A 26,727-nucleotide genomic window follows, 5' to 3' on the forward strand; every position below is an offset into this window, starting at 1 on the left:
TTTGGAGAAGCTATGTATTGCGCTGGCAACCTGAAAGGACTGCGCTACACAAACCCCCTGAATCCGGTATTTTAGTCGCCTCTTACGACAGGCATACCTACTGCGGGTATATTCTAACCCCCTAACCCGCTGGGGAACGGCTCAAGATCATATCTGGACCGTTTCGGGACTATCTGCGGATCGTTTTGGAAATGTTCGTAAATTTTCGGTACCGTTTCTGTGCTGTTTCGAGACCATTTTAGAGCTATATCGGGACATATCTCCTATATACAGACATGGCAAGCCTTTAAAATATGTTTCTCATTTGTTTCACTACTTGTTTTCTTCAACCGCTACAAATAAAATCAACATAATGTCACTTTATGTTATAGATATAGATGTTAAGTGCATTTTCTTAAGGCGTATTGACTAAACTAAAACATCAAGTAACTTGAGTTCATACTTATAACTGCTACAATGACATTTTATGTATAAATAAATAGTATTGCAAATACTCTTTTAATGGATATTATGTAAATTAATACAACTTAAGACATCAAAACTATAATTAATTTCAAGTTTTAAAATCACTAATAGCTAGCATATAAGTTTACATATAATTTCTTTCTTTCAATACCTTCAAACTCTTACACTATTTCAGCCGTGAATTAAAACACTGTCAAGCTATTATAACGAATGCGTTTACATATTCTAAAGAAACTATGAAAACTTCACGACTTGTTTCCAAATACTTGTTTTTACTAATCACAATGATTCGTAAATTTGGTTTTCATTTGTTGACGGTTGATTGCGTAATCTTTGCATTCGTAATTGATGTTCTTCCTCCATATGTTTCAAACGTAACTTATGCTCCTCAGTTTTTTGTTCAAATTCCAGTTTGGAATATTCCATTTCTTTTAAGGTCTTATCCTTTTGTATTTGTATTAGCTCCCACCTTGCTAAATTCAATGATTGTGCACTTGCCTTCTCTGCAGTCTGTTTTGAAAGTCTTTCTGGAATTACGGCTGAGCGAGCGGCATTTGATACACGTGATGTGGTAACTAAAGATTTAACTTTAACTTTAAATATTGTTTTTTGTTAATTAAATTATTTCACCTTTGTATGAATTAGTATTGTTTTTAGTTGGTCCAATTCGGTCAGCAATTATTCTAAACGAAGAATTCTCAGCAGGTTTTTGCTTTTTGTCAACTGCAATTGTATAAAGAATATTTTTTATTCGGCTTTCTATAGATGTGGAGGTTTGGCAATCTTTGACCAAAAAAAGGCATGAGTTTATTTAATTTAACTGTTAATTTGAAAAACGAAGCCGATTCACCGTGCAAACTTATGTGGAAAATTATTCGCGAGGCTTTGAAAGCTCCTGCACCTTTTTCAGTTAAAGTTCTGAAATTTACAACTCAAGTTCAGAAAATTGCAATTCAAGTTTAGAAAATTACAATTCAAGTTCAGAATATCCAATTTAAATTCAGAAATTTATAATTCAAGTTCAGAAATTTACAATTCAAGTTCAGAGTTTCCAATTTAAGTTCAGAAATTCCAATTTACATTCAGAAAATGACAATTCAAGTTCAGAAAATTACAATTCAAATTCAGAAAATTGCATTTCAAGTTCAGAAAATTATAATTCAAATTCAGAAAATTATATGTAGGGTGCTATTTTTCAAAAGTTATTCCAATTCCTACTACGTAGATAATATAATACATACTTATATGTTATTTGCGGAGGTGTTGATGCTTCGTTGACAATGGGGGCTTGGATATACTGTGCCCCAAGTTTTCTCCAAGGCGTGTACATCCCGAGCTAAGAAATCGAACGGAGGATAACGCTTTGCAACAAGTGTAAGTGGACGCTCCGGCCACGAAAGTACTTCAGTAAACACCGCAGTTTGGATGCAGTGGAAGGGGGAGAGTTCCACAGAGTTGCGAGAGGCAGGTGGAAGAAGACTTAATCTGCGCACACAGTACTTATACGTTACTTGCGGGATTGTGGACGCTCCGTTTATTTCGTCATCACTGCTGTCATACTCAATCCAGATCAATGCTTGTGACCTTTAGAATATAGCTGGATTATCAAATTAATAGCGCCAACATTGACCATCTTACATACTTTTATTTCCATAATTTCTGAACTTGAATTGTGTTTTTCTGAACATAAATTGGAATTTCTGAACTTGAATTGTAACTTTCTGAATTTGAATTGTAAATTTCTGAATTTAAATTGGAATTTCTGAACTTGAATTGGAAACTCTAAACTAGAATTGTAAATCTCTGCACTTGAATTGTAAATATCTGAATTTAAATTGGAAATTCTGAACTTGAATTGTAATTTTCTGAACTTAAATTGGAATTTCTGAACTTGAATTGTAATTTTCTGAATTTGAATTGTAAATTTCTGAATTTAAATTGGAATTTCTGAACTTGAATTGTAATTTTCTGAACTTGAATTGGAAACTCTGAACTTGAATTGTAAATTTCTGGATTTAAATTGGAAATTCTGAACTTGAATTGTAATTTTTTGAACTTAAACTGAAAAAGTTTTAGTTGGATCAGTACTAATCGCTATTGTAGATACTATATTCTACATATATACATAATTACATATTAGCAAGCATTATCCTTATCGCGACTGATGCTCGCCAAAGGGAGCGTGCTTTCGGCAAAGCCATTGAACCCGCCTCGGCTCGCTTTATTCCCGCCGGTAGAATTCCCGAAATTTGGCCTCATTTTCCGGCGGAGGCCGCAAATTTAGCGAGAGAACGTGACCTTATAAGACAGCTCGATCCAGGCGACCCCCAAATAAGGGATATAAATCAACAACGCATCAGACTGCTTGTGGATGAACACAAGCGGGCGAAATGGGAGGAGCACCTTAGCGGTTGTAACCTCTCTGCCGGTGTAGGTAAGCTTTGGTCCACCGTGAAGTCCCTATCGAATCCGTCTAAGCACAATGACAAAAGTTCCATCGCCTTTGGCGATAAAGTGCTGTGGGATGCGAAAAAATGCACGAGCGCTTTTTGCCGACAATATATAATGCATTCTACGGTCGACAAAGTCAGACGGAGGGCCAACAGACACGCACATAAACATAAATTCAGCGCATCTCCAATTACCATCACCGCCAAAGAAGTTGAGGATGCCATCGGTCATGCTAAACTTTACCCCAGCGGGTTAGGGGATCAGAATATACCTGCGGTAGGTATGCCTGTCATAAGAGGCGACTAAAATACCAGATTCAAGGGGCTGTGTAGCGCAACCTTTCAGGTTGCCAGCGCAATATATATCTTCTCCAAACCCAATTGTCAACCTCACCTATCCGCGGCGAATCCTGTTTCACTAACAGACGAGGTTCTGGCGACCCCAAGCTTCTCATGGAACTTGGGGGTAGGGAGGGAGGGAATGGCCTGAAGGTTTAATGTGGCCACATAAATCGTTCCCGAGATGGTCGGGCTAGCACCTTAATGGTGCTGTGGTACCGGAGCGTACCGGATTTGTATCCGGCAAAGAACCATCACATCGATAACACTCCACAAAGCCTTCGGGGAGCAACCTTATCGCTACAACAACAACAACAACAACAACTAAACCATCCAAAGCAGTGGGCCATGCAGATGCTTAAAAGCCTAGCTAGGGAATGAGGGTTTCGAATATTTAGCGCATGTCTTCAACCTGTCTCTTTCCACCTTAGTCATTCCCGAAAAATGGAAAATGGGCAAAGTGGTCCCGCTACTAAAGCCTGGGAAACCAGCTAACATAGGAGAGTAATATAGCCCGATACCTCTCCTTTCGCCAGTAGCCAAGACGCTTGAAGCCATTTTGCTCCCCTACTTCAAGATAACATTAGGCAGCGAAAGTTGAAAAATAAAATAAAGTGCATATTACTTACTTACTTACTTACTTACTTAATTGGCGCTTAACCGTCTAAACGGTTATGGCCGTCCAACAAGGCGCGCCAGTCGCTCCTTCGCTCCGCCAACCGGCGCCAATTGGTCACACCAAGGGAGTTTAAATCGTTTTCCACCTGGTCCTTCCAACGGAGTGGGGGCCGCCCTCTACCTCTGCTTCCATAGGCGGGTTCCGATAGAAACACTTTCTTGGCCGGAGCATCATCTTTCATTCGCATAACATGGCCTAGCCAGCGCAGCCGCTGCGTTTTAATTCGCTGGACTATGTTGATGTCTGCGTATAGCTCGTACAGCTCATCATTAAATCTTCTTCGGTACTCGCCATCGCCAACGCGTAGAGGTCCATAAATCTTTCGAAGAACTTTTCTCTCGAACACTCCCAAAGCCGCTTCATCTGCTGTTGTCATGGTCCATGCTTCTGCCCCATATAGCAGGACGGGTACGATAAGTGACTTGTAGAGTATGATTTTCGTTCGCCGAGAGAGGACTTTACTTTTCAATTGCCTACCTAGTCCAAAGTAGCATTTATTGGCAAGATTGATTCTTCGCTGGATTTCAGTGCTGATGTTGTTGCTAATGTTGATGCTGGTTCCCAAATAAACGAAGTCTTTTACTATTTCGAAATTATGGCTGCCAACAGTAGCGTGGTTGCCAAGGCGCATATGCGCTGACTCTTTGCTCGATGACAGCAGGTACTTCGTTTTGTCCTCATTCACCATCAAACCCATCTTTACCGCTTCTTTTTCCAGCTTGGAGTAAGCAGAACTAACAGCGCGGGTGTTTAGGCCGATGATATCAATGTCATCAGCATATGCCAGTAATTGCACGCTTTTATAGTATATTGTTCCAGTGCGGTTAAGTTCTGCAGCTAGTATAATTTTCTCCAGCATCAAATTAAAGAAATCGCACGATAGGGGGTCACCCTGTCTGAAACCTCGTTTAGTTTCGAACGGCTCGGAGAGGTCCTTCCCAATTCTGACTGAGCTGATGGTGTTGCTTAACGTCATTTTGCACAGCCGTATAAGTTTTGCGGGGAAACCAAATTCAGACATAGCGGCATATAGGCAGCTCCTTTTCGTGCTGTCGAAGGCGGCTTTAAAGTCGACGAAGAGGTGATGTGTGTCGATTCTCTTTTCACGGGTTTTTTCCAAGATTTGGCGCATTGTGAAAATCTGGTCGATGGTAGATTTACCAGGTCTGAAGCCGCACTGATAAGGTCCAATCAGCCGGTTCACGGTGGGCTTCAATCTTTCGCACAATACACTTGAAAGGACCTTATATGCGATATTAAGAAGGCTGATTCCACGATAGTTGGTGCATTTTGCAGTATCCCCCTTCTTGTGGACTGGGCAAAGAACACTTAGATTCCAACCGTCGGGCATGCTTTCGTCCGCCCATATTTTGCTAAGAAGCTGCTGCATGCGCCTTACCAACTCCTCGCCGCCGAACTTGAATAGCTCCGCAGGCAATCCATCAGCGCCCACGGCCTTGTTGTTTTTCAATCTGGTTATTGCTATTCTAACTTCGTCATAATCGGGCGGGGGGACATATATTCCATCATCATCGATTGCGGGATCGGGTTCTTCATCTCTGCGCGGTGAATTGCTGCCTCCATTTAGGAGAGCAGAGAAGTGTTCCCTCCATAATCTAAGCACTCTCTGGACATCAGTTACAAGGCCGCCGTTTTCATTCCTACAGGAGTTTGCCCCGGTCTTAAAACCTTCCGTCTGTCGCCGTATTTTTTGGTAGAATTTTCGGGCGTTATTCCTGGTGGCTAGCAGCTCAAGCTCCTCGCACTCACGCCTTTCTGCTTCTGCTTTTTTCTTCCTGAAAAGGCGTCTCGCTTCCCTTTTCAACTCACGATAGCGTTCACACAATCCTCTTGTCGCGCTCGCTTTTAACGTAGCCCTGTAGGCAGCGTCTTTTCTTTCGGTTGCAACGCGGCATTCTTCATCATACCAGTTGTTTTTTCGTGGCCGCCGGTAACCAATTTTTTCCTCGGCGGCAGTATGAAGTGCTTTGGAGATATGCTCCCACTGCTCCTGTATTCCTTCAGGATGAGTTGTGCCCTCAGAGAGCAGGTGTGAGAGTCGAGTTGCGAAATCATTGGCAGTCTGTTGTGATTGAAGCTTTTCGACGTCTAGCTTTCCTTGTGTTTTTTGTTCCTTGTTTTTAGCCGCGTTGAGGCGGGTGCGTATTTTGGCTGCAACGAGATAATGGTCCGAATCGATGTTAGGTCCTCGGATCGTTCGCACATCTAAAACACTGGAGGCATGCCGTCCGTCTATCACAACGTGATCGATCTGATTGCGAGTATTTCGATCAGGAGACAGCCATGTAGCTTGATGTATCTTTTTATGCATGAACCTCGTGCTTGATATGACCATGTTTCGAGCACCGGCAAAGTCAATCAGCCTCAGTCCGTTAGGAGAAGTTTCATTGTGTAGGCTGAACTTTCCGACTGTAGGGCCAAAAACACCTTCTTTGCCCACCCTGGCGTTAAAGTCGCCAAGCACGACTTTTATATCATGACGGGGGCAGCGCTCGTATGTGCGTTCTAATTGTTCATAAAAAGTGTCTTTCACCTCATCGTCTTTCTCCTCTGTCGGCGCATGGGCGCAGATGAATGATATATTAAAAAATTTTGCTTTTATTCGAATAGCGGCGAGACGCTCGTCCACAGGCGTGAACGCCAGCACTTGGCGACAAAGTCTCTCTCCCACCACGAATCCGACGCCGAAACTGCGCTTATTCGCATGACCACTCCAATATATGTCACAATTTTTGATCTTCTTTCTTCCTTGCTTCGTCCAACGCATTTCTTGGATGGCGGTGATGTCAGTGCATAAAGTGCATATACCTTAATATAAACAGTATCACAGCCAATAAGGAAGAAGTTTAAAGAATGATAGAAGAAGAAGCTCCAAATTTTGTTTTTTGTACAGACTCATACCACAGAGAATATCAGTGATTCAGAGCTTAATATTGTTGGTTATAACCATGCAAGGTGTGATTCACACAGCCGACACACAGGTGGTGTATTGATATATATTCATAAATTGATTAGCTTCAAAGTAATATACAAGAGTAATATAAACAATAATATGTGGTATGTTGTGCTGAAAACAGCGAGAAGCACAATTAAGTGGCAAATTGGTGTAGTATACCATTCACCGAATACAAGCGATGCTGAGTTCATTAGATACATGGGTGAAATGCTGGACGAATGTTTTAATGAAAATGGAAACAATGTCATTATTGGTGATTTCAATATAAACATGAATGTAAGGTCAACTTACTCAAACCAGCTAAACCAAACATTCACATCAATGTCAATGAGACAGTTAATCAATTTTAATACAAGAATAACCGAATCATCACAAACCAAAATAGACCTTCTCTATAGCAATAGCGGTGATATCGAAATACAAAACTTAGAGAATCAGAGAATATCAGATCACGAAACAATTTGTATCAAACTGCCTGTACAAAAAAACTACAAAATGAGAGTGTATGATAACCGCTTATGCTGGGCCAACTATACGGGGGAAAATTTATTAAATCATCTTAGGAATTATAATCTGGCCGAACTTACAAACTGTGACATCGATGAGAAACTCATAGTCATAAATAACATTTTGGAAGACGTAATGGATACGATAATATTTGAAAAGCAAGTTCAAATCAAAATAATGAATAAGTGGTACGATCGAGAACTTACAGAACTGAACAAGCAAAAATTTGAACTTTGCAAGTTGGCAAAGATATCAAACTCATGGGAGAATTACAATGATATAAAACGACACTACAAAAGAGTAATCAAGTTTAAAAAGAAGAAATGCATGGAGAATAAAATCACAATCAACAGTAACAACCAAAGGCTGATGTGGAAATGTCTAAAAGATGCTGTAAATATGAACAACGAGAATTCTCAAATAATACGAGTTTTTATAAACAACACTTATGTTGAGGAAGATTATGAAATTGCAAGACAATTAAATCAGTTTTTTATTGAAAGTATAAGAATAATACGTAGTAGTATTGAAACCATTATGCCAGTTGAAGCTGAGGTAGACATAAATATAAATTTATTTGAACTTAAAAATGTAAGTGTTGATCAGTTCTTGCGTACAGCGGCAACATTACAAAATAAATATGGTGGAAGAAAACTATTAACAGAAGGTGTCGTTAAAGATAGTATGGTATACTTAGGATACTATTATACTAGCATAGTTAATGAAAGCTTTAATAGAGGTGTTTTTCCAGCATGCTGGAAAACGTCGACAATTATACCAGTTGAAAAAGTTAAAGGAACAGTAAAACCAGAAGAAATACGGCCAATAAATACGTTACCTAGCCAGAGAAAATTGTAAAAGAACAGCTGCTAGAATATGTAAATAAATATGAAATTATTATTAGCGAGCAATCAGGGTTTAGATCAAAACACTCCTGTGAAACCGCACTGAACATGGCGATAGCAGAGTGGGAAGAAGGAATGTCTTGCAAACTAGTAACAGTCTCAGTTTTTCTTGACCTTAAAAGAGCTTTTGAAACTATTGATAGAGATATGATGTTCAGGAAATTATATAACATCGGCGTCCGAAATACAGCTTTAAAGTGGTTCAGAAGCTACCTTACAGGAAGAAAACAGAGAACTTTAATTAGGAACGTGACATCTCCTGAAATAGAAGTTGAAATAGGTTTACCACAGGGATCAGTACTAGCCGCGATTCTGTTCATAATATACATAAATGATATTAAAACTTGTTTGAGTCACTGTAAAATAAGACTATTTGCAGATGATGCATTGTTGACGATAAGCTGTCCATCCGTAACTGAGGCCATATCAAAAATACAAGCGGATATAGACTCTGTATATAAATGGCTATATCAAAACAAGCTCAAAATTAATATTGAGAAAACAAAATGGATGGTTATGAGTAAAATACACTCAGGAGTTGACAATGTAACCCTAAAAATAGCAAATATCCCATTAGAAAGAATAAACCAAATAAAATACTAAGGAGTTATAATAGATGAAAGATTAAAGTTTGATGAGCATCTTAAATATGTAGAGGGGAAAGTTTCAAAGAAGATAGGTTTTATGATACGGACGTGCAAGCACGTAAGCCGATACTATAAAACAATGGTTTATAAGTCTATCGTTGAACCTCATTTTATATATTGCCCAACGATTCTATTTACAATAGCTGATTCAATGATAAATACGTTGCAGAAAAAACAAAATACGGTGATGCGACAATTATTTTAAAGAAGCGTTTTGATACTCCCATACAAGAGCTACTAAACAGCTTGAACTGGCTTAGTGTTATATTATACTTTGAAATTCATACCCAACATGAAATTAGGAAACCTACCAAATTATCTAAATGATCGTGTAAAATACAACAACGATGTCCATAACTATAACACAAGAAACAAAAATAATTTCCACTTGCCAATTGTAAAATCCGAATTTGATAAAAAGAGTATATATTTTGAGAGAGTATGAGAATACAATGAACTTCCAGGGACTTAAAAGATTAGGTAAAAAAGAAATACATTTTATAACTCAAAAACAATTATGCAAAATCCAAAGACTGTATAATGTACAAATGTGATCTCATAGATTTAATCTAAGTCCAAAGACTGTAATAAATAAAATAACTAACTAACTAACTTCAAAGCAAATTTTCAGCTAGCCTGTCATCAGCATGGCTTTAGAAAACTTCATAGCACCACCACCGCGCTAAATGCCATTAGCACCCAAAACCATAGAACAGTACTCGTTGCGCTAGACCTATCAAAAGCTTTTGATACGGCTAACAATGGCACGTTACTGCAAGACCTGGAAGGGTCTACCCTTCCCACATGTCTTAAAAGGTGACCCGCAAATTATCGGGTGGTCGGCAGGCATCAGTGCAGTTTAGAAGCGAAACATCAAAACCAAGAAGAATTAAACAAGGGGTGCCACAGGGTGGTGTCCTATCCACACTTTTGTTTAACTTCTACATATCAAAGCTACCTTCGCCACCAGGAGTTACTATCGTCTCCTGCACCGATGACTGCGCAATAGTGGCCACAGGCCCACAGATCGATGAGCTTTGCAACAGAATAAACGGCTCCCTCTCTGATCCCTTCATTTTTTTGGCCTCGCGAAACCTGGCGTTATCACCGACTAAATAGTCCGCGACCTTATTTACAACATGGACGTCCCAAATGTCGACCATTTTGAACATCCACGTCGATGGCACTACGCTACCGACTGTCCTACACTCCAAAATCTTGAGTGTGACGTTTGATCAGGATCTACATTTTGGTGAGCATGCAGCCGCAATTATACGGAAGATCCAGAGCCGTAATAAAATCCTCAAATCTCTTGCTGGCACTACTTGGGAAAAAAAGAAAGAAACGCTCATTGCCACTTACAAAGCAATTGGCCAGCCGATTGCATGCTACGTGTCCCCTGAAACGTAAGCATAAAAACGACTCACTGGAAGAAGCTACAGGCCTGCCAAAATACTGCTCTCAGAACCGCCACTGGCTGTCTCTTTATGTCCCCAGAACACCATCTACATAATGGGGCGAGAATACCCGCCATCAGCGAGAGAAATAAAATGTTAACCAAACAGTTCCTGTTGAATACCCAGAAACCTGGGCATCCCAACAGACATCTGATTGATGAGCCAATACCGCCAAGGAGCTTAAGGAGTCATCATTTCCTCATCATTATGAGGAAATAGGGCACCTGCGAACTCAACCGTATGAAGCCAAAAAAACACAAGCAGGTCCTTAGTGAACTCCACAAACAGGCGTCCGACCTTTATGCCTGCCAGGAATTGCCCGGTGAATCCAGTACTTAAAGAACAGTACCCAAAACTTGCGGAGGAGGAACGAACACTCCCAGGGAGGCGCGAGTCACTCTAGCTCAACTTCGATCTGGATACTGTAACAGGTTAAACCCTTACCTATCCAGAAACAACCCCGACATATAAAATATATGCGCCGTTTGCATTGTAATGTGGAACCAACCCCTCTAACACCCCTCTTATTATGGTCCGCCCTGTTGAAAGAGCAAGTTTCCTTAGACTCCCGTTAGAGGATATTGATAAAAATTTGTGATCGGTCGCACTTATTGGATGGGGCGAAGCACTGCTACAACAACAACAGCAAGCATTATTTGACTCTATACTCAACTTTCAGACCAACGATTTAAGATATTTAGAGCACTTACTATCTTTTGTGTTGGATACGCACTCGGTATCACTCTGAAAGTCTTCCTTTTCCGAGGAGGAAAAATTTATATTAAATTGAGAGCTCTCGACCTCCACCATGACTCTTGGTTCTGTATGATGGTCACCGTCTTCGTATTCCATTTTTAGCGATTTTCCTAAAGGATACACATAATTAAAAGATAAGAAATAATTCGTCATTACTGGTAGCTAGGTTTCTCCAGACTAGTCCAAGTTGGCTATTTGTTTACCTTCTGTATGCAATTCACCATCGTCACCGCTTTGTAGATCACCATCCTGGGTCTCGTCGAGTGGATCTTGAAAACAGCAAAGTTATGATTGTTCGTTTTGGTAAACATAGTAATTTTTGTACTAACCTCTGTAATCATTAACTAAATGCTCCCATTCGAAAGGCTCGTTAGTTTCGTTATTACCAAACAAATAATCTAATGGTTTGTAGAGGCCCCAATCGCTGGAGGTCAATTTATTACTTCTCAATCTTCTTCTTTCTGATCTATATCTGTTAGTTAAGTTATGAATTTTTACTTTAATCTCCGATGCATTAAAGTGATATCCACGTTTTGCCATCTTTTTGTGCATATCAATGTATATATGCCATTTCTTTTTGGCGGTTTGTAGCTCGGAAAATGCTGCTTTCCACAAATATAGAAGGAACTTCACAGAATCTTGAGTCCAACGGACTCTTGATTTTCGGCGTATTCTGTATATATATAAAATATTAATAAGTTAAATAAATAAAGTAAATAAGGAAAATTTACCTCCTGCCATGTATATCTAATTCCATTTTCATTTTTTTTGTTTACTAAATATTTAGGAATGTTCGATAAATAGAGAAGATAAATTCACAATGGATTTTTCAGATTTTTCGACTGTTGCTTTCAGGGTGTGAATCACTGATGACATGATATGAAACTTCTCGCTCTCTGAGAGCAGGTGAAAATGTGCATTTTTTATAATATTGGCCATAGATACCATCATGCTCAAAATCAAATTTGGGCATTTCAGAATAACTTTGGGACATTTTACATGGTAAAGGTTTAATTTATAATTTTCACCGAAAACTTATACTATTTTCACACAGACGGCTTATTGAATAATAAAGGCAATTTTCTACATTAAGACGCTTATTGAGCTCAATCTTCCCTACAAATTCGAATCTATTATTATTTCATTAGTAGCTAATCGAATGCCTAATGAAGTCAAAAGCACAATGCAACTCTGTTGTTAGCGTTCCGCTTCCGTTTCCGCTTCATAGTTTTTGGTGTGTTCAGTGCTTGAAAATGTCATTTGTCAAAGCAAATGTCATTGTCTGCATGGCGGAACGATACAAGGTGGCCGCATCGAACAGCTGATTATAACCTTTTTTATTTGATTTGATACATCAACTACCGGCGCAGTACGATTTTGACATTTGTCTATCGAATTTACAACTACATGGATTTTTTTTTGTTTGTAGGTATGTCACCATGCTCCCACCTTGTATCGTTCCGCCATGATTGTCTGTCTCATCCTTCATACTAATCGAGCAGTTACTTCTGTGTGAAAGCAAAAAATTTACGATTTCATTAGCAGGTGAAATGAGATCATTAAGTTTCTGTGTGAAAACAGTATTACTCAAGATTGTAAAATGGGATATCAAAAAACTCGAATTTTTGTCAGGATTACAAATCCGAAGAAAAAATAACTATTTTTCACCCGTGGAAAATTTATCAGTGACAACACCTTTCATCGAAGGGCTGCACACGAAACGGGTTTTGATAGCAGCTTTCGATTGGAGAAAAAGTCAGCTTCTTAGTCTTCGCATTGATGTAAATGGATGCATAAAGGCCAGATTTTTGTGGGGCGTTGCAACATTCCACTTTTGACAGCTGAGATAAATTGTAGGTATACGTATAGGTTAACGCAACATGTATAATTAACAGCCTTTTGCGGACGACAACGCAGATACTTCACCAAGTGATCTAATATCGTAATTTCTTATAAATTTTTTGCGTTTTTTATTGTATGTGGATATACATATGTGTTATGTACATACATATGTATATCCACATACAATAAAAAACGCAAAAAATTTATAAGAAATTACGATCAAAATTACGAGCAAAAAATGTATAAGAAATTCGCATCAAAGTGAAAAAGGGGCTAACCGTTCATTGTTATCTTATGGCGGTGCCAACGCAACAAAGCAAAGCAACGCAATCGAAATATATTATTTCATATTTTTTCACTTATCTACCACAAAATATTTCTACAAAACTTTGCCTTTTTTATAAATTTTAATAAGTTTTTATCACCTTACTTGCTGATTTTTTTCAAAATAATGAAACCGAACGGATTTCTTGGAGTTTTTTTTTGGTATTTTAGGCAACTCTATAGCCATCTGATGTTCTTGGAAACGAATGAACTCTTGTTTACAATCGAATGAACTTCAAGACCCTGTGGTTGTTAACCACTTAGCCAATTTATTTTGTATCAAATGAACGTATATTTATTATGTAGGTAATTTATATTAAGTTACAAAATATGTGAAATTGTTAAATATTGAATTCCTATTAATTTATATAGAAGCGTCAGCTTAGTTCAGTTGGTAGCGATTCAATGAATTGTCTCCGGTTGCAATTCGAACTTGCAACCGCCAGCGAATGACAAGAGGAAACAGAAACGAAGAAGAACTGTCACATAGAATGGTATTGCCAGATGCTGTGTGCTATGTGTGTCCCCACATTACTCCCCCCTAAGTGATGGTATTACTGTAGAATTTTGTTGTAGTGGTAAACTTGTTGAAAGTGACGGTTGTTGAGGCATGTTTGAATTGATGAGAACACGTCGGTGAGGTAGTTCTCCAAAAAATTCATCACTTACTACATGAGCTGGCTTGAGACGTTCGATGCTAATGTTGGAGTGCTTGCAATTCACGTCGACAGTGTAGACTGGCTCGTCTACTCTTTTGATTATTTTATGTGAGCCTGTATAGGGTTAATCCAGGGGATGCTTGGTTGCATCGACTCTTATAAAAACGTGGGTGCATGTAGATAAGTCCTCAAAGCAGAACGTTTTCTGTCGGCAATGGTGTGTGGTGGAAGCTGGCCGAATAGTTCTCATATGTTTGCGGAAATCGTTGATGAAATTCTGAGTCTACTGGGGCTTCTGCGTTCGTGAAGAATTCACCAGGAACCTTGAGTGTCGTTCCGTATAAATATTCGGCTGGTGATGCTTTTAAATCGTTCTTGTAGCACGTTCTCAATCCCAGCAAGACTGTTGGCAACGCTCGGATCCACTGGGGAATTTGGTGGCACATAATGGACGCCTTGAGGGTACGATGCCATCTTTCAACCAATCCATTAGAGGCTGGATGATACGCCGTGGTTCGAATTCGTTTGCCTCCAACTAATCTCGACAGGGCCGTGAATAATGCACTTTCGAACTGCGTACCCTGGTCGGTTGTCATAAGCTTAGGGCATCCAAAGCGTGCGGTCCAATTAGAATAGAAAGCACTTGCGACTGTATTTGCTGTTATGTCCTTTATGGGGACGGCTTCCGGCCATTTAGTAAATCGGTCAATCATCGTGAGACAGTACCTATATCCTTGTGACTCTGGCAAAGGCCCGACTAAATCCAAATGTACATGTTCAAATCTTTCATCGGGACTGTCGAAAAAGGTTGGTGAAGCGTGTACGTGGCGATTGACTTTTGAACGTTGGCAAGGGAGGCAGAGGCGAGCCCATCGGGTGATGTCTTTGTTCATGGACGGCCATACGTATCGCTGCGCGACTATTTTGACTATGGCTCTCCCACTGGGGTATGCTAGATTATGCAGTGCGTTGAAAACCTTACGACGAAGTTCTGATGGCACGAATGGTCTTACGTTATTGGTAGAAATATCGCAATGTACTACTTGTTGACTATGGCCGAATGTCAGTGGGTGAAACTTGAGCTATGTGTCGTTGTGAACCAACATTCTTTGTAGCTCCTCATCTGTTGTTTGGGCTCGAGATAGTTCGTCATGGTCAATTGCCAATGGGAGGTGCATAGTGTCAATCCGTGAGAACGTATCCGCTACATTATTGTTAGTACCGGAAATATATTGAAAATTGGTGGTGAATTGGCTGATAAAACTGAGCTGCCTGATTTGTCGAGGCGATGATTTGTCAGATTGTTGTTTAAAAGCGTAAATAAGGGGCTTGTGGTCGGTCCTGACAACAAATTCGCGACCTTCTACCCAATGGCGAAAATTCTTTATTGCCTCGTATACCGCAGTCAATTCCCTGTCGTACGTACTATAATTCTTTTGTGCCGGTGACAGTTTATTTGAAAAGAATCCTAAAGGTTGCCAAGTGCTGTTGCTGTTTTGCTCGAGTACTGCTCCAAGCGCTGTGCTGGAGGCGTCACATGTGATCCGAATTTCGGCTGATGGACAGGGGTGTGCAAGTAAAGTGGCCTTCGCGAGATGGTCCTTTATGGAAACGAAAGCAGACTCTGCTTCTGCTGTCCATGGCACTGGCCTTCGATCATTTTTCTTTGAATCTTTTAGAAATTCGTTGAGTGGAGCTTGAACCGTGGCGGCATTTTTCATGTGGCGTCTATAAAAATTCACAGCTCCAATAAACCTTCGTAACTCCAAAATGGTATTTGGCTTCGGGAAATTAAGCAGGTCTTTAACTCTATCCGGTAGTGGTGTTGACCCGGCTGCTGATAAACGATACCCCAAAAAATTCACCGTGGCTGCACCCAATACGCATTTGTCGGCGTTAACACATAGGCCGTATTTGCTCAGCCGGTGGAATACTGCTCGAAGGTGTCTTTCGTGTTGCTGCTCTCCTGTTGATGCCACTAGCAGATCGTCTATGTATGCGTATACGAAGTCGAGACCTGCTAGTGCCTCATTAATGAAGCGTTGGAACGTTTGGGCTGCGTTGCGGAGTCCGAACGGCATGCTTACGAACTCGTACAGTCCAAAGGGGGTGATTATGGCTGTTTTTTGGATGTCCTCCTCTGCTACAGGAATATGGTGGAATGCGCGCTTGAGGTCGATTGTGGAAAAAATATTTTTGTTTGCTAAAATTGTGGAGTAGTCATGAAGTAATGAAATCGGATACCGATCGGGAACCGTTTGCTCATTCAGTCTGCGGTAGTCCTCGCACGGTCTCCAATCCCCTGATTTCTTCCTGGCCATGTGTAAAGGGCTGGCCCATGGGCTGTTAGACGGTCTGGCATGACCGAGTTCGACCAGTAACCGGAATTCGTCCTTAGCAACTTTAAGTCTTTCAGGGCATAATTGCCGTACGCGTTGTACGCATGGAGGGCCAGTGGTTGTAATGTAGTGTTTGACTGAATGTTTGGTTGCCGTGAGGTTGGACGGGTTACCTAACAGTTCAGGAAAGCTTTTGAGGATGCTTGGAAACCTGCTCGTACCGCTGAGCGCCGTAATGTTTGTGATAGGTGCTGTAGCGAACGACCCTGTGCTTCGTGAACCGGAGCTTCGATCTATGATACACGCGCGCTTCAGATCCACCATTAGCCCATGTTCATGGATCAAATCTGCGCCGATGATTGGGTATGGGACATTGGCAATGCAAAATACCCACCGGATCGGATGTTGAAAGCCGAAGTCGAGCAAAATTGGTTTTTCGCCAAACGTTTCGATTTGGGTGCCGTTCGCAGCTTTAAGTCGAAGTGCTTTTGGTGAAAGGTTGTCTTTGTTAGTGGGTGGAGTTACAGAAATATCTGCGCCAGTATCGACGAGGTACTTCGTTCCCGAGTTGCGGTCGTATATAAATAAACGGCGGGGTAGATTTTTACCACCAGACGTCGCCGAATCTACTGGTGGCTGCTTGCGTTTCCCTGTTCCTTTACATATGTACATGGTTGCGTGCACCTGTTTGCGCGCACTCCAAACCTACGATGATAGAAGCACAATGCTGGTTGCCTGCTTGGTTCTGAGCCGAGCCGTATACTTGTGGTATTGTTTAGGTTTTGCCGACGCCGAAAACCATCCTCCGGTGCTAATTGTGTAACCTTTGTTGTCAGGTCTTTAACTTGCTTCGTCTGCTTGTCGATTTGTTCCGTTAAATTGCCATTGTTTGAAGCAGAAGTTTTGGAAATAGGCATAACGCATCGGCTAGCAGCGTCGCGTTGTACTTCCATCATTTGGTTTGCTATTTGAGCTAATTTGGCATTGTCTGTCTCGTGTATTCCAGCAAGCGCAAGCTGTACTTGTGTGGGAAGTGCCAAGCCAAATAGTGCGTACGAAAATGGGGTTGAGTTTGTTTCCGCCTAATCTATGTATTTCGGCCAGGAGTTCGGAGGGACGTCGATCACCTAGTGCCAAACCAGACAATAACATTTTGAACCGTCGTTCCTGTGAAATACCGTAATGGCTTATCAGAATTTCTTTGAGTGTTAAATACTTATCAGTTGTTGGAGGGTCTGTAATAATACCCTCGATGACAATAAGTGCGTCTTGATCGAGACGGGCGATAACAGCGTAATACTTCGTTGCGTCAGACGTAATCCTCCTCAGCTGGAAGTGAGCCTCCACCGTAATAAACCATAGTTCGACTTTTTGGTTCCAAAAAAGTGGAAGTTCCAGTCGTTCGTATTTATCGATGTGTGCACCCAGTTGATGCAAAGTTTGAGTACCCGTTGCTTCGAAGAATTCGTCTTGTTGGTTTCCATTCACCGGTTCAGTGCTATCACCTACGTTAGTTGCAGAATTTGCTGCTTCTGCCATGGCTTTGTCTTTTTGTGATGTAGCGCCGCTTGTACAAATCACGTCGGGGTCACCAATTGTGGTTGTTAACCACTTAGCCAATTTATTTTGTATCAAATGAACGTATATTTATTATGTAGATAATTTATATTAAGTTACAAAATATGTGAAATTGTTAAATATTGAATTCCTATTAATTTATATAGAAGCGTCAGCTTAGTTCAGTTGGTAGCGATTCAATGAATTGTCTCTGGTTGCAATTCGAACTTGCAACCGCCAGCGAATGACAAGAGGAAACAGAAACGAAGAAGAACTGTCACATAGAATGGTATTGCCAGATGCTGTGTGCTATGTGTGTCCCCACAACCCATTCTTGGAAACGAATGAACTTTTGTTTACAATCAAATAAACTTCAAGACCCATTCCTGGAAACGAATTGAGAGAGAATAAAAGTTTCATATCATGTCATCAGTGGTGTGAATTGACGACACTGATGACCTGATACGAAACTTCATTCTCTCTCAATTTGTTTCCAGGAAAGGGGCTTGAAATCAGCTGTCTGTTCATTCAATTGTAAACAAAAGTTCGTTCGTTTCCAAAAATGGGGTCTGAAGTTAGATGGCTATAGAGTTGCCTAAAATACGAAAAAAAAATTCTCCAAGAAATCCGTTCGGTTTCATTATTTTCAAATAAATCATCAAGTAAGCTGATAAAAACTTATAAAAATTTATAAAAAAGGTAAAGTTTTGTAGAAATATTTTGTGGTAGATAAGTGAAAAAATATAAAATAATTATGGAGTTCACAATATGTATTATTCATCGTATTCCTTTAATTATGCTATTGCATTAACACAGTTGTAAAACTTTTGTTTTTGGTTCACATTCACAAATATTCCTATTTCAATACAACCTTGAAAGGTATGTTTAGTGTGCTATTTGTGTATGCTATACGATCAGCTGATTTTGTTTACCATCATTTTTACAATTTGTGTAAGACCGAAATCAGAAGTAATTACTAGTATTAATTAATGAAACAGAAGAATGGAATTAGAGCAAAATAATAAAGTAAGTAATATTTTTTTAAATGCAAACTCATTTGGCTTTTTAAAAACTTTTTTGATTCCAGCAACACAACTCGCAGATGGGCGGTGGCAGATGAGAAGTCTCTTATCGAATTTTTACTGGAAAATATGCTACTTTGTTTTTGTTTGCACAGAAGTAAAATAAAATTATGTGGAAATATACATATATACATAGGTGCATACGTTTATTTTGCAGAAGCCGTCCGCTCAAGTTTACTATAAGCGGTTTTGCGAGGAGAAGGATGTCACAATGGAGTGGAAGCTGGTGCGTGCAAAAGTGCGGAACATGAGGTCGGGCTACAATAAAACCAAAGCATGGGAGGGATCGACGGGAGCAGGGAGCATGACCGGCGATACCATTAAAGCTATATAGGTTCTTAAAATATTTCTTTGCCGATGAATTTCAATAGCCAACATCTTTTTCCAAGGCACTTTGCTAAAAATGTGCACATTTTTTTACGAGCTGGAGGACATTTTTGGAAGCCGGATTTCCGAATCTTCCGTAATCGATGACACAATGGCAAACTTAAATGAAGAGGGCCAAATAATCGAAGTGACTGAAGAGGGCCAATTAATTGAAACCGAATCGCAAAGGCCGGTACAGATTACGGAAAGCTCTCATATTCCGGTATGCTCTTCTAACATGATACCAACCACGAGCTCCCAGAGTCCAACAGCAGGCATGAGCTGTAAAGGTATATACAGCCGGACAGCAGCTTCCGACATTATGAAGGTGCAAGCTGAGGCAATGGCATTCAAGAAGCAGAAATTGGAGGCAGAAACTATAGCAAGAGAGAAGGAGTTGGTCATAAGGGAAAATGAATTTACCCTTAAGCAAAGAGAGTTTGAGCTAAAAGAAAGGCAGGCACGAAATGAAAAAATTTTAAAGAAAAGCAACTGCAAAGCCAAGAAAAGTTGAAAATTCTTGAAATTGAAATGCAAGAGCGTTTCGCTATGGGGAATTTAAATTCAAGTTTAAATGAAGAACTTCATTAAATTATGTCCTCATATACGTATGAAAATATTTTTTAGTTTAACTCTTTTTATTAATAAAAAACACACAACTGATTGAAAAGTATAAGTTATTCATTCAAAGCCGTTTTTCAGTGCTACACAATTTTTTTTAAAACTTTTTGATGTCAATTTGTTAGTGTACATTTAGTATCATGCCGAAGTGCCTTGGCTTCATATGGAAGTGATTTTTCTTTGCACTTTTATATGAATGTGAGGGCATATGGGAGTGGTATGAAATTTTTTTTAGATTCAGAGTGTGAATTTGTATCTGTGCCTATTCTTCAGGGTAAAAAAAAACAAAAATGATACAAGTGGATATGGGTTGAAACCACTGCTTTAAGTAAAAATATTTGGAGTAACCAGCTTTTATTGACATGATGATGATGGAGGATTTTGATAGTAGCATTAATTACCGGGTTGATTTTGAATAAAGTTTAATAAACTATCCCTAAGGTTCGCTAACGGTAATAAGTTGGCAGTTGGCTCTAAACTACATTCTTGATCCTCGTTGTTGAAGCTTATGAAAATGTCGTGCAAAATACAGCATACCATTATCCAATCATTGCAATCTCTTTTGTGTTGTATTGTGTGCAATCTGAACTTGAGTTCTTTCAGGCTAGGGAATTTTTCTTTCACAGCCCCGAAACAATTTTCAATTCGCACGCGATATTTTGGGAAGTACTTGTTAAATTTTTCTCTCTCCTCTCTAGTGTATTCTGTACTATTTTGGAGGAATGGGGTCAGTAGATATGATTTCAGTGGATATGCACTATCACCAGCAATCCATTGCGATATCGTCAAAAACCTATGTGGGTGTTTTGAGAGCAAGGAGTCCGAAAACATTTTTGCATCGTGGACATTACCCGGGAACCTAGTGCCTTATGCGTAAGCGATAATCACAAATTACTTGAATTTTGATGGAGTACTGGCGCTTACGGGAAAAGAAGATCTCATGATGCCTTACGGGTGCTTCAGCCAATTTAATTTAGGAGCCATCAATGTATCCAACACATCCAAGCATTTCTTTTTCTGCGGCTGCAATCAACTTTAAACGCTCCCCTTCATTAGGGCGGAATACAAATCTACCCTTTAAATTGAAAAACTAGCATAGTTACGATTTGCATAGTACCGCCATCTCCAACACTAAACAAAGATGCCATTTTACGGATCGAAAGTCCTTCACCTGAAGATCCCAACCTATAAAGTATGATTTTAAGCTGAAGTTCAATCGGAAGTTGTACTATGTTGTTATCACTCCGAAACACATCATCACCTTTTCCTAAGTTAAAAAGGTGGTCAAACTCCGATTGGTTTACGCGCAGCATTTGGCAAAACTTATTTTCATCTAAATGCTCCAATAAATTCAGCTCGTTTTGGTTTGACTTAGGAATTCCTAAATGGACACCTCGGCGATTGTTTAGCAATAGCAGCATATTCAGTCTGAACCTTTCATCGATATCTTCCTGCTCGTCGTCGTCACCTACAATCAACACGTAAAAAAAGCACAAAGGAAGTGTTGGATTACTTATGCGGCAGTTACCCACCGACGTGTGCCGTACGTAAGGACGTTTGTCGTACGAAGCACGTTTGACCGAACTCTCAAGCCCGTAGGAATCAATGTGTGCGTCTGTGTACATGTACATAAGATATTTGTGTGTGTATTGTTTACAGATAAGCACTGTTGCCATTGACCATTTTGCATGTATGCTTATGGAAACATCAACTTTTTCCAATTTAATTTTTGATATTGTAAAAGGCCGGAATACTATTAAATAAGTATAAATAGATTAAATATTTATAATCAGCACTTTTGCATAATTATTTCGAATTATTTTCACAATATTTCAAACTTTAATTAGGCGTTTTTGCATAAAAATGCAAACGGTCAAAAATTTGCGCACAAAAGTTTACTGCAACTCTGTCTAGTGAGAGAGCGATCAGCTGACACGTTGTTACGGAAAAATCAAAATTGTTTTGATTTCTACGTTCCGGGATACGTACGTACGGGCGTTGCACGTCCGTGAGTTTTCGTTTACATTGCACACTCATAAGATAGGTCGTGTCAGCTGACACGTTTTTTCTACGTACGTTCGTGAGTAACCACGGCTTTACTCTCTTCCACAATTATGACTTCGTATGTATATTTTTGACAAATCGCAGCTATTCAGGGCTGTCATGGAATCCAATTGTTGTCGGAATCGGATTTAAAAACGACAAAATAATTACTTTGGTGTCATGAAATCCAATGTTATCGGTTTAATGTTCGAATTGGAATTAGTGTCGGTTTTAGGTGTCACAGAATCCAATAATATCGATTTTGCTATCGGAAACAATCCAATCAGTTAAATGCTGTTGGATTTCATTTTTCCTAGTTGTATTTCTCTTGCAGTTGAGTATTTTCTAAAAATGTAATAAAGGTTTATTTTATAAAAATAAATGTAAATTTACATATATTTTCATTCTTAATAGGGGAAAACATAAAAATTCAATGCAAAACAGTATTTTGACTGAATTTATGGAGAAACATTCAGATATTGCGAAGGGCTTCACGAAGCACATCATCTAATATAGTTGACACCGTGCTTCTACCTACACTCATGCTAGAATCCTTGCTAACTGATCTTTGATAGGGTCCTTCAGCTAAAAATCGTAACGTAGCTGCTAGTTGCAGCACTGGGAGAACTTTCGAGCGACTTGAGCGTCCTTCAATGGTGTCCAATACCATTCGGAAAGCCTCTTTGTTTATGCGATAGTATGCAATGTAACTGCAAATACACTATAAATATTTATAAACCCACATTAAGAAATATATTTAATTACGCTGTCTCTGGAAACTCAAATGGATTGCTGCGATCTCTCAAAATTTTCCTTTTGACCTTCTCGCAACTTTCTTCTTCCAATAATATAAATACTACAACTGCTGATGCCATTTTGATGTCAATAAATTTGTTTATTTCTGTTTAAAGGCACAAAACAACTATTTTATACAATTTTGCCAAAAAAATTAACATCAAAATTGCCGGTGCACCACAAAACAGCTGATTCGAACATCGGTTTTATTTACATTCGAAAAGAGCACAACCAATACGGTTTTATGACACCAATTTAAATCAATATTGGTTTGTAATTCCGACAAAACGCAAAACCGACTTGGATTCCATGACAGCGCTGATTATTTTACTTTTTTCGCTCCTCCTAGGCATTTTTATGTTTATATTAATATTCTGTATTATTTTCTCTTCTGCTAAACAGCTGATTAATTGGGTGAATAGCACACACAATAGTGCATAAAATAGCACAGGACGTTCACACGTTCGGCTATACAAGTGTGCTATATCAATAGCATAAATGGTACACTTTGTGAACTACCTAAATATATTTCAATTGCGTTGCTTTGCTTTGTTGCTCTGGCACCGCCATAAGATAACAATAAGCGGCTAGTCCCTTTTTTCACTTTTTCCACATACAATAAAAAACGCAAAAAATGTATAAGAAATTACGAAATTATATCACTTGGTGAAGTATCTGCGTTGTCGTCCGCAAAAGGCTGTTAATTAAACATGTTGCGTTAACCTATACGTATACCTGCAATTTATCTCAGCTGTCAAAAATGGAATGTCGTAACGCTCCTCAAAAACATGGCCTTATGCATCCATTTACATCAACACGAAGACTAAAGCCGAAGTCATTGGTGCCGTATGTCGTATCGCTGTATCCGTATCGCTAACGTAATCAGCTGTTTATCGTTACGACGGTAAACCAAAACCCAATTGGTTGGCTACGATACGGTTACGACCTTAGCGGCACCAATAATCGATTGCATTGATTCTCATAAGGTTGGTCGAATCAGCTGTTATAAGGTTACCGATACGGTTACCGATAAAGCACCAATGTCTCCAGCTTAAAAAGCTGACTTTTTCACCAATCGAAAGTTGCTACCAAAACCCGTTTCGTGTGCAGCCCTTCGCTGAAAGGTGTTGTCACTGATAAATTTTCCACGGGTGAAAAAGAGTTATTTTTTTCTTCGGATTTGTAATACTGACAAAAATTCGAGTTTTTTGATATTCCATTTGACAATCTTGAGTATATTTTCGATGAAAATCATAAATTAAACCTTTACCATCTAAAATACCCCAAAGTTTTTCTGAAATGCCCAAATTTGATTTTGAGCATGATGCCATCTATGGCCAACGTTATAAAAAATGCACATTTTCACGTGCTCTCAGAGAGCGAGAAGTTTCATATCAGGTCATCAGTGATTCACGATCTATGAAGTTGTGAAATGAAAGCATTTTTCACCACTTCAGCTCATTGTATAAAAAAAGAAGGTAGTTCCACTCAAATCTTTTTGACGTATTTGGGGTTTTGTGAAGTTTCACAATAGCTATCATCCGGTGGCAAAATCCTGAGCCAGATAAATAATTTTGCATGTAAATGCAACAACAACAATTTGAGCCAAATAAATCCAGATAGAAGTCTGGTTCAATTTGTGAGCCAGAGAATTTGTTAATTACTTCTTTTTAGGTTGGCAACGGGGCCTTTAATATAACTACTTTTTCAAAAATAGATGTCGCTGCTTAGCCTTTCGCCGTATGAGTTAAATGAAAAACAGCAGCGACATCTGCCTATCACATTTCACGTGTGCGAAAATTTCACGACATCTGCTTCTCAAGTCTCTCAGTGATCCAGAGCATTCCCGTGAGAATTGAGCGAGAGCCGGAGCTGTAAAACTCACTGAAAGACGGCAAATGTTTGTTGTTTTGCTAGAAGCGTTTCCATACCGTTACTGTTTAAGGCGATATTGTAGTTTTTCGGGATGGAAATTTCCTCCAGGATGAAAACGCAATGGTCATCTAAGACAATAATAATAAGCTTTAGCACGATTTATGTTCTTGCATATTGTGACGATTATTAGCAACACTAAGGGAAACTATCATCTCTAAGTCGATGCTAAGCAGTGACTTGTCTGTACATCAATAAATCAATCATTATGTCTACACAGATGTACGTACACGCAGCGGAGAAGAGACGCACAAACACATGCAGATATCTTATCTGAGATGCTCTCAAAAGTATGCAATTATAATTGTGGAAGTGTCGCTCACAAATACACGCGCATATGAGAGCTATACACGTGCATCTGTAGTTATAATTATATAGCAGAAACTAAGTAAATTCTGGAAAAGCCTAGAACTATGCAACGAACAAACCAGACAGTATAAAAGGCGGCAACAGTAGAGGCGCGGCAATCAGTTTCATTTAAGCAAGCTATTGGTTGTGAAGTATCAGTGTTATTGTGAAATACTTTAATAAAAGCCATTTTGCATTATTAAATATTGGAGTTATTTATTCAACAGTTTAGCGATACGAACGTTAGTAGAAGGTTGCGAATAAGAGGATTTGCAGTAAATTTGTTACAATATCTATTGAGAATCAGTAAAATATGCAATTTTATTGAAAAATATTGGATGACTCATACATTGGTTAATAACTCATATCTTTATGGCAGCTTGGCCCATAGACAGAAAAAAATACACGGAAAATCCTGTTGTTCTAGCATGGCTCTATTATCATGCCTCTAAAGTGGATATTTCTCAAGGCATGTTGAGAAAAAGTGTACCTCCAAAGTCTGCAGTGAGTGGTAGGTGCTTAATTTTTTACGTTTGTGGGACGCCACATCCGTTTCAATGCTAAAAGGGCACAGAATGTGTACAGGCGGGGCTTGCCCCAAGGTGATTCCTGATACAACGGGTAAAAGAACTCTCATAATTAGTGGCTAACCTGCAGAGCTACAGGGCATGTGGACTTGTAGCCAATATATCACCATTCGATTTCATAAAAATTGCGTTTGAGTATGCTAAACTCTTTAGAAATTGCGGTTTATGTTTATAAGGACCTCATTTGGGCAATCAATTGACAAACGTGTATGTTTTGTCAACATGTTCTGAGCAAACATACGGACACTTAAGAATGCTATGTTGTTGTTGTAGCAGTGCTTCGCCCCATCCCTTGCTTTGTATACTTCGATCAATGTTTCTTCCATCAAAGCAATTTTCGGGAGCTCAAAAACTTGTTAAAAACCCCTTTCCTAGGCTTATATTTCGTATTAAAGTATTTCCATTTGGTTTATTTTTTTCCTTTTCATTTAAAATAAATATGAAAGTAATTTTGCCGTATCCGTTATTATGAAATCCATTAAAATTAGAAAAATTCGTACCATTTTTCAACCTGGTAGCTTGTTTTTGATGAAATTGTCATCGTCCCCGCAAAAGTCAAGTGGATAACGTCACACTAAATGTTTTGTATCATGCTTCAGCTGATATGCGATTCAGTTTGAAAAAAAAAAAACAAATGATAATTACTGTCAAATTTTTTTCATTTAACGAATATTTTTTCACCGTTGAATTTGCCCGCGAAAAATTTAAATTAAAACAAAAAAATTTTTAAATGGCCAAAGTGGCGCAAATATTGGTGTGATCAAAGGTAGTATTTTATGCTATTATTAACATATTAGATTTTAATTAACAGATCTTTCTATTTAGACAAAATCCCCGCTCCAAGTATTTGGAAGCAGAGAGCCACAGTGGCATTAACGGCACACGGCAAAGACCCCTGTCCGATATGGAGGAGAGAATCCAATAAATTGGACATCAGGCATCCGTGGATGGGGACCATTCCCCAAGAAGTGGGTGTACCTCAAGTGGTATGCATCACTCTTTATCACTACTATATATCTAATATATATTATAAATGGGAAAGTTTGGATG

General features: G+C 39.2%; 1 protein-coding gene and 1 long non-coding RNA gene across 2 annotated transcripts; one reads left to right on the forward strand and one right to left on the reverse strand.

Moving 5' to 3' along the window:
• Nucleotides 1-359: 359 nt before the first annotated feature.
• LOC137246810 (uncharacterized) lies at nucleotides 360-12,064 on the reverse strand. The gene is made up of 6 exons (XM_067777815.1): nucleotides 11,914-12,064; nucleotides 11,512-11,855; nucleotides 11,386-11,451; nucleotides 11,137-11,292; nucleotides 1,096-1,188; nucleotides 360-1,040 (listed from the first exon to the last, which is right to left on the reverse strand). The coding sequence occupies exons 1-6, from the start codon at nucleotides 11,943-11,945 to the stop codon at nucleotides 745-747; spliced, it is 987 nt and encodes a 328-aa protein (XP_067633916.1). The 5' UTR covers nucleotides 11,946-12,064; the 3' UTR covers nucleotides 360-744.
• A 6,788-nt stretch (nucleotides 12,065-18,852) lies between these two features.
• LOC137246811 (uncharacterized) lies at nucleotides 18,853-20,021 on the forward strand. The gene is made up of 3 exons (XR_010951706.1): nucleotides 18,853-18,929; nucleotides 18,991-19,082; nucleotides 19,143-20,021. It is a non-coding gene; the product is annotated as an uncharacterized lncRNA (long non-coding RNA).
• The last annotated feature ends 6,706 nt before the right edge of the window (nucleotides 20,022-26,727 follow it).

Source organism: Eurosta solidaginis, chromosome 3 (assembly GCF_040869045.1).
Source record: "Eurosta solidaginis isolate ZX-2024a chromosome 3, ASM4086904v1, whole genome shotgun sequence".
Classification (NCBI taxonomy): domain Eukaryota; kingdom Metazoa; phylum Arthropoda; class Insecta; order Diptera; family Tephritidae; genus Eurosta; species Eurosta solidaginis.

What these genes read in the sequence shown, in the direction of transcription:
- LOC137246810 (XM_067777815.1), bottom strand. Translation starts at nt 11,945, where the DNA reads ATGAAAATGGAATTAGATATACATGGCAGGAG. An exon ending in TTAGATATACATGGCAGGAG is followed by an intron (nt 11,856 to 11,913) that starts GTAAATTTTCCT and finishes ATATATATACAG; the next exon opens with AATACGCCGAAAATCAAGAG. An exon ending in CGTATCCAACACAAAAGATA is followed by an intron (nt 1,189 to 11,136) that starts GTAAGTGCTCTA and finishes ATACAATTGCAG; the next exon opens with TTGACAAAAAGCAAAAACCT.